General features: G+C 37.0%; 2 protein-coding genes across 2 annotated transcripts; one reads left to right on the forward strand and one right to left on the reverse strand.

Moving 5' to 3' along the window:
* The first annotated feature begins 3,907 nt into the window (after positions 1 to 3,907).
* Positions 3,908 to 7,357, forward strand: LOC112743965 (protein FAR1-RELATED SEQUENCE 5). The gene is made up of 3 exons (XM_025793407.3): positions 3,908 to 4,417; positions 4,522 to 6,872; positions 7,028 to 7,357. The coding sequence occupies exons 1-2, from the start codon at positions 4,415 to 4,417 to the stop codon at positions 6,133 to 6,135; spliced, it is 1,617 nt and encodes a 538-aa protein (XP_025649192.1). The 5' UTR covers positions 3,908 to 4,414; the 3' UTR covers positions 6,136 to 6,872; positions 7,028 to 7,357.
* Positions 7,358 to 8,148: 791 nt separating this feature from the next.
* LOC112740587 (uncharacterized) lies at positions 8,149 to 9,917 on the reverse strand. The gene is made up of 5 exons (XM_025789233.2): positions 9,399 to 9,917; positions 9,125 to 9,296; positions 8,965 to 9,051; positions 8,626 to 8,886; positions 8,149 to 8,538 (listed from the first exon to the last, which is right to left on the reverse strand). The coding sequence occupies exons 1-5, from the start codon at positions 9,410 to 9,412 to the stop codon at positions 8,479 to 8,481; spliced, it is 594 nt and encodes a 197-aa protein (XP_025645018.1). The 5' UTR covers positions 9,413 to 9,917; the 3' UTR covers positions 8,149 to 8,478.
* Positions 9,918 to 14,553: the final 4,636 nt, after the last annotated feature.

Here is a 14,553-nt window from a genome sequence, read left to right on the forward strand (position 1 = left end):
ATGCGTAAAATACCATGGGAGATAGATCACTGTTCCTGCAAACTCTGCATGGCTATGATGTCTTCCAAACTATGCCACAATATAAAGCAATAATTCATTATTACGATATCTCCGTATATTAATTATCTTTAATTAAATGAAGTATATTCAAAGAGAATTTGTATGTTCTGTCACACACAAATTTAAGAGCATCCAAGAAATGAAAAGAAATACCTTAAAGAAAGTTCTAATCGCTAATTCTGGTGGGGGCATAAACTGCAAGCAATTTTTGGAAACAAAATTACAAAGAAATCAGAACAAGCGTGAAACGAAACAGAAAAAGAAACATGCTGTAAAAAAAAATAAAAAGTTATAGAAACAATCATTTTACTCTGAATTTTTGTTTCAATTTATATATCTAACTATCTATCAGAAATGTGACATATATGATATTCATTATTTCAGTATACCAGAGATGATTTCAATTTATGATCTTCTATGATTAAAACAAAGTAACGGCATGTGGAGAGAGAGAGAGACAGACAGACATAGAAAAGTAGAGGAGGAGGTTCAGCGTCAGAGTCGTCAGAAGAAGGTGGTGTGGGTGGCGGCGACGGGAGTGCCGGTGGTTGCCACGGATACCTTGCTTCTTCCCCCATTTCTTTTCTTTTTCTTGATCACTAACTCTTTGGTACACAGTTTCTTGCACTTCACGCAAATCAATCAAGTACGATTCTTGAAGAAACCATGCAACTACTTAACACTATGAGAAGCTGGTTTTTCTTTTAAAGAGAAATTTGGAAAAGCAAAATCTTAGACAATAAAACTTTGCACCTTGTCAAAACTTATATCAGTTAGTTGACGAACTAACTAATAACTAACTAACTCTCTTCTTAACCGTCAGCTTGCATTCTTTTGTTATAAAAAAAATTCTCGCTGCACACACTATACTCTATCTAGCGAATTACTTCAATTCTCATCGTATTTTTATTTTATTTTATTGGGGGAGAGAGGAACTTTAATTTTAGATAGAAAAAATAATAATTTGATGGAAAAAGTTAATTAAGAAAATAAGTAAGGAAAGGGGAGGAGAGGGGCAGGGTTATAAAACCCAAATCGAACTGCTCAATTCGACAAAAAAAAAAAAAGAGTAATATCTCAAATAGGTCAGTAAGAATTTAGCGTCTGACATATTTGTCTTCCAAAAAAAATTAACTAAATTTTCAGTCCTCAAAAATGTTAGATATATATCATATACGTTCTTAGTCTAAGTTTAGTCGGTAAAACTGAATACTCTCTCTCCTACGTGAAAGTTATCAGTGTAACATGTCAGGTTTAACGTTATGTGTCACTTTCAAGACACATGGTCTCTGCATACGTGGCTAAAACGATGTCGTTTAAGTACTTCTTCAAACGACGCCGTTTTGACCGGGACAGATTAGTCCCCAATCTTTTTCTTAGAAGTATTATAAAACAACAACGTTCTGAATGAGGACTTACTATAAAAACATAGATCCTCTCCCTTTGTCTCTGTAAAATTATCTGAAGCCCCAAACTTTCACCCAAATTTTATAAGGTAACCATTCATCTTCTTCAATCCTATTAACGTTGACTGAAGACTGGTTGGTGGCGGTAGTGTGTATGCATATCGCCATTGTTGGAGGTAAGTTTACTATTTTTTTTTTCCTAATTAAACTGGAGGTGAAGATTGAAGTATGACTAACATGCATGTAATGTGTAGAGTAGATCAAAGATAGTATGTTGTTAGTGTAGGTTAAGTCAGAGTTGTAAAATGATTTAGGTTGTGCCGTTTCATAATAACGTTAACAATGTCAGTGTTAAAAAATTGAATTCTATTTTAATGTTGTTGTAATTTATTTGTTACTTGTTTAAATTGTGATAGATTTTTATTTTCTGATATTTAGATAATTGAAGATGTGGTACTTGTATTTCACCATGGTGGAAGTTTTGTTAGAGACAACAGTGGGTATTTGTGTACATCAATGGAGAAGTCAACAAATTTTTTTCAATGGATATTGACTTGATATGTTTCTTTGACCTGAAGAATTTTTTTTTGGATTTGGATTACCATGACTACAAGGCAATGTATTGGTATGATTCTACTTCAGTTAACTTGAAATCTGTTCTTCACTCAATTTACAGAGACAAAGAGATCAGAGATATGCAAAAGAACAAGATGCTAAATGAGGATACTGACGAATTCTACATCTATTTTGACCATCCAATCATGAAAGATATGGAGTTCATTGATGATGACAATGATGCTAGTGTTGAGGAGGTGGATGTGCAATAGGGTATAATGCTGAGGATGATGGTGTTGACAATGATGCAGATATTGAAAGTTCTGATAATGATGAAGGGTATGAGTCTACAGAAGATGCATTGTACAATCTCCTACCTTCTGGATATGATTTTTCGGATTCAAGTAAAGATGAAGAGAAAGTCGGAGGTGGTAAAAAAGGAAAGAATAATGGAAAGAAGAAATCTCCAATCAAGATTTTACATAAAAAATCAAAAGTTAGTAAATCTATTAATGGGCTAGTTGGCAAGGACAATGGCAAGTCAAAACAATAGGCATTGGAAGAGAGGAAGTAACTGGACCATCTGTTTAAAAAAAAATTTATAGTGGGCCTACCAAGCCCAATAAACGTGATTATGAATCTGTTGGAATAGAAAAGGTTGTTAATGGCCTTCTAATGATAACAAAAATAATGCTACACCTGCTAGTGCCAATGAGACTGTATCAAAGTCCAGAAAACCTGTTACACTTGATGAAGAATTTGGTGTGGAGTTATTACCTGAATCAGATATTGAGTTTGAGTATGAGTTTGAACAATTTTTTATTCTGAAAGATTCAGTGATGATAGAAGAAATAGGTTTGATTGGCCTCAGTTTAATTTAAATGCAGAATTTGGGAAGGTCTAATTTTAGCTAAACATGGGGTTTGAATCACTTGAACAGTTTAAGCATACTTTGAAGAATTTCACCATAATAAAAAGTAAAAGAATATTTTACATAAAAAATAATAAAAAAGGGTTAGAATTGTTTGTATACATAGAGAATTCATGTCTAAAAAAAAGGTGCAAAAAGCCAAAACAAAATTTTTAAAAGATATCATTAGATACCTAACTGAAAAAAAAATCAATACAAATAAAATTATACAAACTTGTTTCTTAAAAATACTTAAGAATATTTGTAGCAAGTAGCAACATTACATTTATAGAACGAAATAATTTTTAAAAGATTTTATAATCTCAATAAAAGTTTTAAAGTACTCATTACTCGTTAGTCGATTTTAGGGATTTCTTATTAGATTTGCTTGAAGATTTGGTTTATAGCTGCTTTTAAATTTTATTTATTCATAAGTGAATTAACAACTATTAACAAATATAAAATAATAATTTACTTTATCAATAACATGTTTTTTGGGTTTAGCTAGGTCAATTTTTTGTTTTTACTTTTTGGAAGGTGGTTTAGCTACTTGACATTTGAAAAATAAATAAACCAAGATTGGACACAGAATTAAATGACATACATCAACAATATCAATCATAATAGCATACTTGTCCATAAGAAAGATACAACTTTGCTCTTTTGTCCCCATCCGAACAAAGATACAACTAATACTCTAAGGTGAGTTTTAGCCTGGGCCTCCCTGATTCAGGTGCCGTATGTGCTTCGTACAGTCTGATACAAGTTTCTGCATTCGTGTCCTGTTTCACTAGTATTTTTGTTTTGACCATTAGAGTTATTTATATTACAAGGTTACCTCAAATTTAAAGACAATTCAATAAACATAACCACAGAAGCAATATGGGCCTCAAATCACTTAATGGGTGTGGACCGTTAGGTAAAAAAAGTGATCACATTGTGATAGGATAAAATAAAAAAAAAAGAAGATAGGGCCAAAGAAAAAATAAAGTAAGAAAAGAAGTAGGCCACTGTCGAGACTAATTCATCGTGTCCTGTTGATTCCGCGCTGCGAGGCTAATTCCTTTTTCCGGAAGAGCCACTGTCGTCCCCCAACAAGTCATTCGTCTTCACTGGACGTCCTTGTCATGGGGTTGCATCGCCGTCGTTGAAACCAGTTATGTTCGTCTTCATTGGAGTGCTGCGGAGGAGGATGAGGACGAACGGGTGTTGCAAACGTGATAAAAGAAAGACGATCGCAGACCGTTGAGGGGCGACTGTAAGTGAAGCCATTGTTGATCACAACTCCACGCAAGAGGAGAGGGATACGCAAGTTTGAATGCCGGGTCGGGTTTGGGGAATGGGCTGGTGATCCCCTGAATTTCCTCATCGAAACCCTAGAGTGGCTTCTTAGTTGGAGTGTGTTAATTACGGTATCAATGCTCTATTTTTGTTGTGGACTGTAGCCCCCCTGTGATTTCATTGTCGTGTCCTATCAGTTTTCATGGTAAGGATACTATATTCCTTTCTCGAAATAATATTTTTGCAGCTCAATGTTGTTGATGAAATTTTGTTAAAGTTTGATTTGTGTCTTTGCCGATATGGTTTCAGGCCGGGTTAGAAGATTTTTGTGCAGAGCAAGAAGCACCGCTGTACAGTGAAGGAATGAACGTGTTGCATGATTTAGATCCCCAGGAAAGGACACTCGAAGATGTGTCTGATTGTGTTTCCGATTCCGATGAATATTTTGGTGACAATTTCTATGATGATTGGGACAACAGAGCAATTAACGGGATTGCGGACCTCCAAACCGTGAAGTTTAAAGAGCTAACTGCAGATCAGATTCGAAGGCTTCATTTTCCAGATCGATCGGTTGCCTTTTCATTCTACAACTTGTATGCCAAAATGAATGGTTTTTCTGCAAGGAAGAGTCGGATACGACGCAATGTGAACAATGATGTGACACAACAAGCATTTGTGTGCTTTAGACAAGGTTTTAGAGATTTGTGCTCTGATAATGACGCCGCTCGATGCAAACGGGAACCAAAGCCTACAACTAGATGTGGATGTGGGGCAGAGATGCGTGTGCATATACATGAGGAGACAGGCAGATGGATTGTAAGATACTTTCAAGAAAAACACAACCATGAGATGCTTGATGATATGTTAACTTTTATGCTTCCTGGGCATAGGAAAATGAATTCTGCTGCAATTGATCAGATGAACATGATGCTGAAAGTTGGTATTAAAACTCCTCAAATTTATTCATCATTTGTACACACTGTAGGCGGATTTCATAATGTGCCCTTTTTGAAAAGAGATATGTATAATCAGATAGACAAGCAACAGAGGCTCATAGGCGGTGATGCCAAGGCTTGCCTTAAGTATTTAGAATCAACGGCAGCAGAGAGCCCAGGAATGTTCGTGCGATATCTGGCGGATGATGAGGATCGGTTGGTCCACCTTTTCTGGTCAGACAATTGTAGCCAATTGGACTACCATTTGTTTGGGGATGTGGTAGCATTTGATGCGACTTATCGAAAGAATAAGTATATGTGCCCTTTAGTTATGTTTTCCGGTGTCAATCATCATAACCAAACCATTGTGTTTGCATCTGCACTTGTTGCAAATGAGAACGAGGCAACGTATACGTGGTTACTTGAACAGCTTCTAGATGCCATGAAGGGAAAGAAGCCTCGGTGTGTGATTACCGATGGACATGGAGCAATGAAAAAGGCCATTGAGACTGTGTTTGCCGATGCTTATCACCGCCTATGTGCTTGGCACCTGATAAGGAATGCAACATCAAATCTCAGCAACCCAACATTTACGTCCGAGTTTAAGAAATGTATGCTTTTTGATTATGAGGTGTCAAAGTTTGAAGAGAAATGGGAGAACTTGGTGTCTAGCTTGGGTCTTCATGACAATGAATGGGTTTGTGATCTTTATGCTAGGCGCAAGATGTGGGCAACCGCTCACATGAGAGGACATTTTTTTGGAGGCTTTCGCACAACCTCTAAATGCGAGGGATTGCATTCTATGCTTGGGAAATTTGTTCATTCGAGGCATAACCTGAGAGATTTTGTTGAACAGTTCTTCCGGTGTATTTTCCAAATGAGATCCAGAGAAGCACAGTCTGATTTACAGTCAATTGTTGGAGACCTAGTACTACAAAGTCCCTTGCATGATTTGGAGAGGTCGGCAGCAAACATGCTCACCAGATAGATATTTTTGTTATTTCGTCCAATGCTTTCGAGAGCTTGCACTTTGAAGATTCGTTCGTGCACGTACACACCAACTTTTGAGATTTATATGCTTTCACGTTCTGGAAGTTTGCATAAAGAGTGGCGCTATCTCACTATCCGAATGAAGAAATATACAAGTGTAGTTGCATGAGGATGGAATCGCTTGGAATACCATGTGATCATGTTGTTGCCGTCCTTGTTCATCTTGATGCTACTAAGTTACCCAAGAGTCTCATTCTTGATAGGTGGTCCAAAAATGCACGTTCAAGGGTTCATGCATTCATGGATAATGGCCCCTTTTGCTGGGATTCAATGGTCACTTGCTGTAACTGGATGCTAAGCGATCTTTGCAGGGAGTTATGCCTTCTTGGTTCTGCTGGCGATGCTGAATTCTCCGAACTAAGGGATAAATTTCAGAATGAGATAGTACTTCTTAAGGAACAAAAAAAATGTATGCAAGCTGACAGGGAAAGGACCGAGCCACATGCAGAGTCAACCACCCTTGAGGGCTGCATTAGGAACCCCCTGATGGTGCGTCACAGCAAGCGCCAAAGAAGGGGTTCGATGAGTCACTCATCGCTGCGAGGTGTTAAGCGGTGTGGTGTTTGTCGCCGCGTCGGGCATAACCGGGTGTCATGTGCTTTAAACAGCCAGAGATGCAGACATGGGCATCGTCGTTATAGTAATGCGTTGGAGGAGAACATTCATCATGTTGAGGTTTGTTAAGCAATTCGACTTATAGCATTTGTTTAGATTGTACTTCATTAAGCATATATTACTAATAAAAATAATTAGACAAAAGTACAGTTACTTTACTCTTATATATCTAAATATTTTTTGCTATAAAACATTGATTAATTATGGTTTTTCAGAGCCCCCAAGACGATTGTTATAGGCCGGATTGGACGGATGTGGAATACACTAGTTTCTTTTGGGATGGTGATGGTGGCAGTGACAACTTTGACATGGAGATCCCTGTCTCAGACCCATATTACAGTTCGCAACCCTAAAGCAGCCTGCCGATGATTCCCATTTCACTTTAGTGTTGGTGTTTTTAACGTTATGGTTGTTGCTGTGAGCTTTCACTTATAATTATGTTGTTACTTTAGTTCATGTGTATGTCCATTTTAGTATATAACTGGTGCAAGAATATTGTTGCAGGTGACTCTAATATTTATTTTACTCACTTTTTTTATCCTAAATCCGTCGATTAATGATTTTTCAGTGTTGAAAGCAGCCAACTTTTCTTACCATGATTAGTGAGAAAGTGAATTGCTTAAATTTGGTTTCCTATAGATGATTTACTTATTTAAAGTTTCTGTATAATAAGTCTGATAAATTGTGAAGATTCCATAAAGGAATAACCTGGATGTTGATGTTCACTTGGCATTGGGTTTTGCTTCCCATTACGGCAAATTAGGGACTACGGAGTATTTGATGGAAGAGGGGAATGCCATAGCATTTGTATTTAGAAAATTTTAAATTTATGTGTGAAAATTTAGAACTTTTTTTTATTATAATCTGTGAGTACTCTTTTTTAACTTAAGTTGGTCTTTCTAAAATATACACGTAGTCGTATTATTGTACTCATATGATTAGTTATGTTTATTTAGTTTTAAAAAAAATTACCATTTAAAATCAATAAATTTAAATTAAAAAAATTAATATACTTGTAGTAATTTTAAATGAATGTACTTGTATTAATAAGAATAATCAATAACGGTAATTATGTTATTAGCTTGCCAATAAAATATTTAAGTATACATTATACACTTAATATAAATAGATGTCAACAAAACTCACTAAATTTGTCCTTTAAAAAAATTAGGCAATTATTAATATAAAAGTTACATAATTACTGTTGTATATTATATAGAATTTGGAATATCTAATTCATTTAACATTAATTTGGAAAGTTATATGAAAAATTACTACTAAATAATTGAATCATCCTCAGATAATAAAATATCAAATTCTATCTAAATTTTAGAAATTAAATAAAACATTATAGAATCTTAATAACCGACCTTAAAAGTCTTAATACAAGGTAAATATTCTCAATAGAAGCATAACCATAGAATACCTTAACATAACACACTACATAGTTCCCAAAAAGTGTCCCAAGCTATTACGTGAACAACAAAATAACCAACATCTGAGTTCAGAACTAAAGTTCAAAAGGTAAGTGGTCGGCCATGTACATGGTACTCAAGGTCCAGGGACACAAGTAGTGATCCATTCAGCGGCCTCGTTGGCAGGTGACATCAACAGGCCTAATGCTGTGTGCAGTCTCACCACTTTATCGTCCATACAAGGTAGCATATTATGTTGGAAAGCACCAGCCATAGCCATCCAATTGAGTACCCAAATTGCACATGCTTCCCTAATGGACATAAAAGGTTAAGTAACTAAGCCAATCAATAACTAGCAAATAGGATGGAAACATTTTGCATAAACATAAATAGTTTACCTTGGGCTGTCCCATAGGTAGGCCATCTGCGCTAGCAATGCTGAAGCAGGTAATCTCTGCGGCCTTCTTAGCTAATGGGGATGAATACTCCCCAATAGCAACCAATCGGGAAAGGGCCTCCCCTAGGTTTCTGACGAATAGTTTCCTACTAACGCTTCCCTCTTCATCCATACTAGCATCCAAATGATACAAGGTCCGCTCTCGGAATGCCACAACCGCCAGATACCAGTGTCCACATGCATCCTTTACGGGAATATAAATCTAAAAGAATACCAACAATTGTGAGGCATGAATTGATTCAAGTATTTGCCAATAACGATAACTGCGGCAACAACTTACATAATTGAGGCTATTAGAGGGCCTCATCCATCTCTCCTTGTAACGACTGGCCAGTTCTTCAACAGACCTTCCCTCTCGAAAATCAATCTGTACATTTTGGAGCTAATCATCGATAAAGAAAATTATATCACGTATTTTACTGTGTCATTGGCCGACTTACCGCGAATCCAGGAGGCAAGGTCCAGAATTCTACCCCATCATTTCCGCGAGTGGCTAAACTTACCCGTAAGGCAAACATTTCAAAAATGTTATCGTCTGGCATATGAGGGGGCTGGAGGGTGAGTATGTTGTGGCGCTGCAAGACACAATGTCCAAACCTAACCAGCTCTTCCCTGCAAGGTAGTGTGTGAATCTCAACTTAACAAATTAGAGGCCATATAAATACAGGTCACAAACAAGAATCATAATCAAAGAGTTTCGCGATCGAAACTTACATGGGGTCTCCCATTGGGTTAAATGCATAAGCAGCAACTGCTTTCTGCAAGTCAGTGACTGTTGTCCGTTGGCTTCAGGAATCGCTGGTCTGCCGGAACCCCTAAGAAAGCGTCCAAGCACATTGTGTTCATCAGACCGCCAAACAATCTAACAGAGGTGGACGGCGGCGGCCGTGGTCCGTTTAGATGACCTACTAGAGGTGGGTTCACTGGAAACCCCTGTATTGGATCACCAGGTCCTAGTCCAGGGAATTTTGTGGTCCCACCAATGGAACCCGTTCTTAGCAAATTTGCAGAAGTGCGCCCGTAGTTATTCTTGGGTATCATTGTTGGGCATCCATACAAACTTCCACGAGTGTTTTGTGAGGCTCCAACTGAGTGGGTGAAATGCTTCCCTTGGGTGGATATCAGTTTCGTCTCTTTGTGTGCCACAACCTCTGTTGCGGTCTGTAACAGAGTTATTATGGATTAGGTTTCCGATGTAGAGCATGGTTGTTCAATAAAATATTATTTTTGTTCGCAATTTATTTTCTCTCACAACTTTTTATTAGACAAAATAGCATTACAATTTGGATTCTAATTTGGATAGTGGCCCAGCCAAACCCTTAATGGGTCTTCAAAAAAACCACGTATCATTGCCTTTTCCCATACCCAAAAAATTATCAAAAAAGGTTATTATTCAGTTGGCTTTGAATCTAAGATGTAAAAGTGATCTGAATCTAGATCAAGCACAAATGATGTATTTAATAATATTGGAAAAAAATTAAAAATAAAAAGAAAAAAATAATCCCTTAACATCTGAAAAAATATAATTAATTAAATTTTTCGTTACTAAGAAAGGCCAGAAAAGACAAAAACCAAAATATTACGTAACTATAGCCTAGACATAACCGTACCTTGAATGAACCTTGTTGGCCGGCACTCTTCTGGTTTCTATTGTGGCTGCTGGTTGGCCTCTTCGGTGGCTTTGCCGCTGATTCGTCATCATCAAGGATGGATATTGGTTCTCGAATGGTTCTGTTGAAGTCCTCCACATTATTGTAGCTCTTACTGTCTGCCTTCCTCTTAGGTGTTGTTGTTGCACACAAATTCTCGGTAACATATGAATACTCCTTCTCTATTGCAATCTTATTTGTGACGCTAGCTTGGATACTGAAAAGAATAGAACACATAACGTCGATAGCTGAGTCGCGCTCAAGTTGCCGCCTTTCACATGCTTCTACCTTCGACGCTAGGAGGTCTACTGCAGTGGTCAAAGCATTGACGGATGACGAGCTAATACAAGTTACTTGGCTCTACAAAGAATACATTACCATACAGGTTACACGAGGATGCAATGCTTAAACGTTACATGCCAAGTTTTTCATAAAGAGACAAACTCATACTTACAACCTGAGATGGTTCTGTTAAGGTAGTTCCACCGGGACTTTCTGTCATCAGGTGCGTAGGGCCGAACTCTTTCTCCGGAGGAAGTGAACCCTCGTTGGCCATGTCTCCATCGGTTTGTGGAGTTTGGTCCTTCATGTTTACATCATCGCTTTCTTGGCAGGACGACATTATAAATTGGAGAATGGCTTAGCTTTCGTGCATCGTCTATGACTCCAATAGCGCTTTTAAAGTGTTCCCAGGAAAGCAAGAGCTCGCCTCACCAAAAATCACTTGTCTCATCACACAGATGCCCATTGCCATTACCACGATTAGAATCCATCAAAGGTGGAAAAAAATATCGTTGACGTAATTCCGTTATTATGCAAAATGCAGGTGTCCAGTAACTTTTTAAATAGAACACCAACACAGTCAACGTTACTAACCTGGGCAGATTAAACTTGAACCTTATCACATATCGAGGAGCACCTTGGAATATCAAATATGACAGCAACAACATTTCGAATCTGGCTCCTTGTCGACAAGATGGTACGATAATGTTGTCGCATCTATTGGCAGCGATCATGTGAAGTACAAAGGTTGCGTGTTTGACTTTTGAATTTTTTAGATTAACATGATAATATGTTTGATGGGTTACTGGTATGTTAAACCGAAAACTAATCCAATTTAAATTTATTAGAAATCATATGCTTTGCACCAAACTGACTAACTAATGCTACAACAGAATTAATTGAAATTAATTTATGAGATAGTCGTGGAGTACTTTATTCCTTTTTGTTAGCAAAATAATTTTATTCCTAATCAATAACTAATCAATAAAATAGTGAATAGCTAAAAAAAATTAAAAACGAATATTTTATATTATTATATAAAAAGTATTAATTTTTTATTTTTATTTTTTATATTTATTTTTTTGTTTTTGTGAAATTATGGAATAGGAAATTTTTATATTATAATAACGTAATATATTTATTTTTTGTATTATAAAAATTTTAAAGCATGATAATTGATCTTAATAGATCAAATAATTTATATATTAATATATCTTATATTTATTATTTAAATATACAAAATTAAATTAATAGTCATGTTTGCATTTGTTTAGATAAAATCATTTATATATTTTATATTTGTATATTTTATAGATGCTAGGAAATTGACTTAATGTTAATAGATAATGTAATGGTCATATTTGCATTTGTTTATACTTCTCAAGTTAAATTTACTAAGTCAACATGCCATTTAAACCATAAAATTAGTATTAATTCAGACAATGACCCACATATAAAGTGAATCACATATAAGATAACATAGATATTAAATTCATAACCAGGTGACAATTCATGTAGAGGCATAAACTATCTAGACAAAGGGAATTTAATGTTCAAGAACAAAACAAAATAACTGCTGACAAGGACATGTATAGACCCTGACAACCTTATTTCTCTCATGAGCTTATAGGCTATCATGAGACCTAAGACCTACTTCACCATGATCCCTACTGATGTGTCTCCAATGAACTCTTTCTGTGTTGCAGTTTCAGACAACGGAACGCCTTTGCCATTGTCTAGCCCTGATCCTAACGGTGCTGGCCATGGTGTTGAAAGGGCCTCCAACAAGAGAGATTGCAGTCAACCCTCTTATGTTAGAATCTTCAAGCTGTTAAAGTTGATATCAAATGGATAATTTTACATATAAACCAACAGTGTTATAATAGTTAAACACATTATATTTAATTGGTATACACTCACCACCCCGCTGATGTTTGAAGCATTAAACTTTCCATTCGAGTTGAGCCAGGAGATAACCCACGAACTTGGGCTATCACTGAAATGAATAAACTTTTTGATGCATGTTAGTATCACATTGCAAGCCATAACATTGCATGATTACCGTATATACTACCTAGTGTTGCAGTTTGGAACTCCCTGGCCTCTTCTAACAGGCCAATCTGCAAGATCTCCTGGAATATACCTCCGAAGATGTCCATACGTCTCAGAAGTCATGATTTCGTGTAGTTTACCCATCTAAAAAAGGTCACCATCATTTCAAATGAGCATGCATTTTCAAAAAAAAAAATGGAAGTCGTGAACTATTTGGGTTTACTTACAATCTTTCGGATAAGTTGCTCCCTATCGTGAACCATATTAGGATCTGGATAAGAGTCCAGATGGTAGACAGTCATGTCCCCAAAGTCTACCACCATGCAATACCAATGCATGAATATGTCTTCGATGGGAATGAATATCTATTGCAAACTAAATACCGTAAGAAGAATGGTACCTTCTGCCAATGATAGCACCATATAAACAATGCAACTAATATTAACCCTAATAACTCACATGCGAAATAAATCTACTTGGTTTTATCCAAAAGGGCACGTAACAGTCTGCTAATTCCTGAGTGCCAACATCCTTCATTATATCATCCTATAAGTGCACCATACACAAATCAATCACATGAAGCAATAAGTCACCAAAAAAAAAAATCACATGAAGCAATGTGAACTACTTGAGGACGAAATATTTGTAAACATAGACACTTACTGCAAATGATGGTGGAAGGCACCAGAAAAGTGGGTGCTTAAGGTGCTGTATGGAACAAGCATTTCTAACAGCCACCATTTCGACCACTTTGCCGTCAATAGGTCGTCCAGGTATGAGTGATTGGATATCACGCAATGTGAGCCCGTACTGATGCATCCTTACCATGGTTTCACTAAATAAAATGACATCCTATTATTTTACAAACAAGCTAAGATCCATTGCCCTACTTGTTAGAAAATTAATCGAAAAAAACAAATAATGATTAGATAAATTCATGGACGCATACTTTGGCAGGTGTCCATCGGAAAATAAGAAATTAAATAGAAGGGTGTCTGCCCGGTTTAAGTCCATATCATATGTAGGCTTGAATCTGATTTTTGATGACCTCTGTGACATAAATATACATAGACGTCAGTTTGCTAAACTCTACTGCGCTAGTGGCAGAAAGAAAATTGCTTACGCGTGTTGTCTTCGAAGTTGAGTTCACTCTAGACCGCTTAGCTGGAGCAGATTCATTGGCTCTGTTAGAGAATCATTAGCATCAATTAGGATCAATTAGTATCGTCTATATTTATATAGTATATCTGTATATTAATTATAGGATTCTATGCCTTTATTACTCTGATTCATTTAGCACCTATAAATACCTCTTGTATATTGTACCTTTGATTAGATTGAATAATACACTCTTCAGATTATTATCTCAGTCTCTTGTTTCTAACATGGTATCAAGAGCATATGTCTTTTTTTTTTCAATGAATATTAGTTCATAGCCCCATTATTTTTTCCTTTCCGGCAGTGTTCTTTGGCCTCTTTTTTCGTTCTCTTTTCGACGCTTTGGTTCGTCACCTTCATAACCATCTTGTTCGTCTTGTCGCCGTGATTCCAACGCAACCAGAATCGCCACCATACGCCGCAAGACACGCCTCCACGCGCCGCCGAAAGACGCTGCCACGACCAGGTTGCTCTTCCTTCCAGCTTCCACCTGTGCCTCTTTGCTCGCCTTTTTTGACCTGTTTCCAACGCTTTGGTTCGTCACCTCTGGCACCATTGTGATCCTCTCGTCGTCAGCTTTCCACCGCCGCCGAGATCGCCGCTAGACGCCCCGGGACGCGCCGCCACGCGTTGCTGGAAGCTCGCTGTCCACCTCCATTGATCCTCCCCCGAGATGCTTCAGTAGCCATTGGATCTTGCTGTTGATCCAACAATCCTGAAGCTGCCAC

The sequence above is a fragment of the Arachis hypogaea genome, chromosome 14 (assembly GCF_003086295.3).
Source record: "Arachis hypogaea cultivar Tifrunner chromosome 14, arahy.Tifrunner.gnm2.J5K5, whole genome shotgun sequence".
Classification (NCBI taxonomy): domain Eukaryota; kingdom Viridiplantae; phylum Streptophyta; class Magnoliopsida; order Fabales; family Fabaceae; genus Arachis; species Arachis hypogaea.

Excerpts from the sequence above, each read along its gene's own strand:
- LOC112740587 (XM_025789233.2), bottom strand. Across the intron at positions 9,052-9,124 it reads CCTTGCCTCCTGGATTCGCG|ATTGATTTTCGAGAGGGAAG; the intron begins GTAAGTCGGCCA and ends CAAAATGTACAG. Across the intron at positions 8,887-8,964 it reads CCTCTAATAGCCTCAATTAT|ATTTATATTCCCGTAAAGGA; the intron begins GTAAGTTGTTGC and ends GTATTCTTTTAG.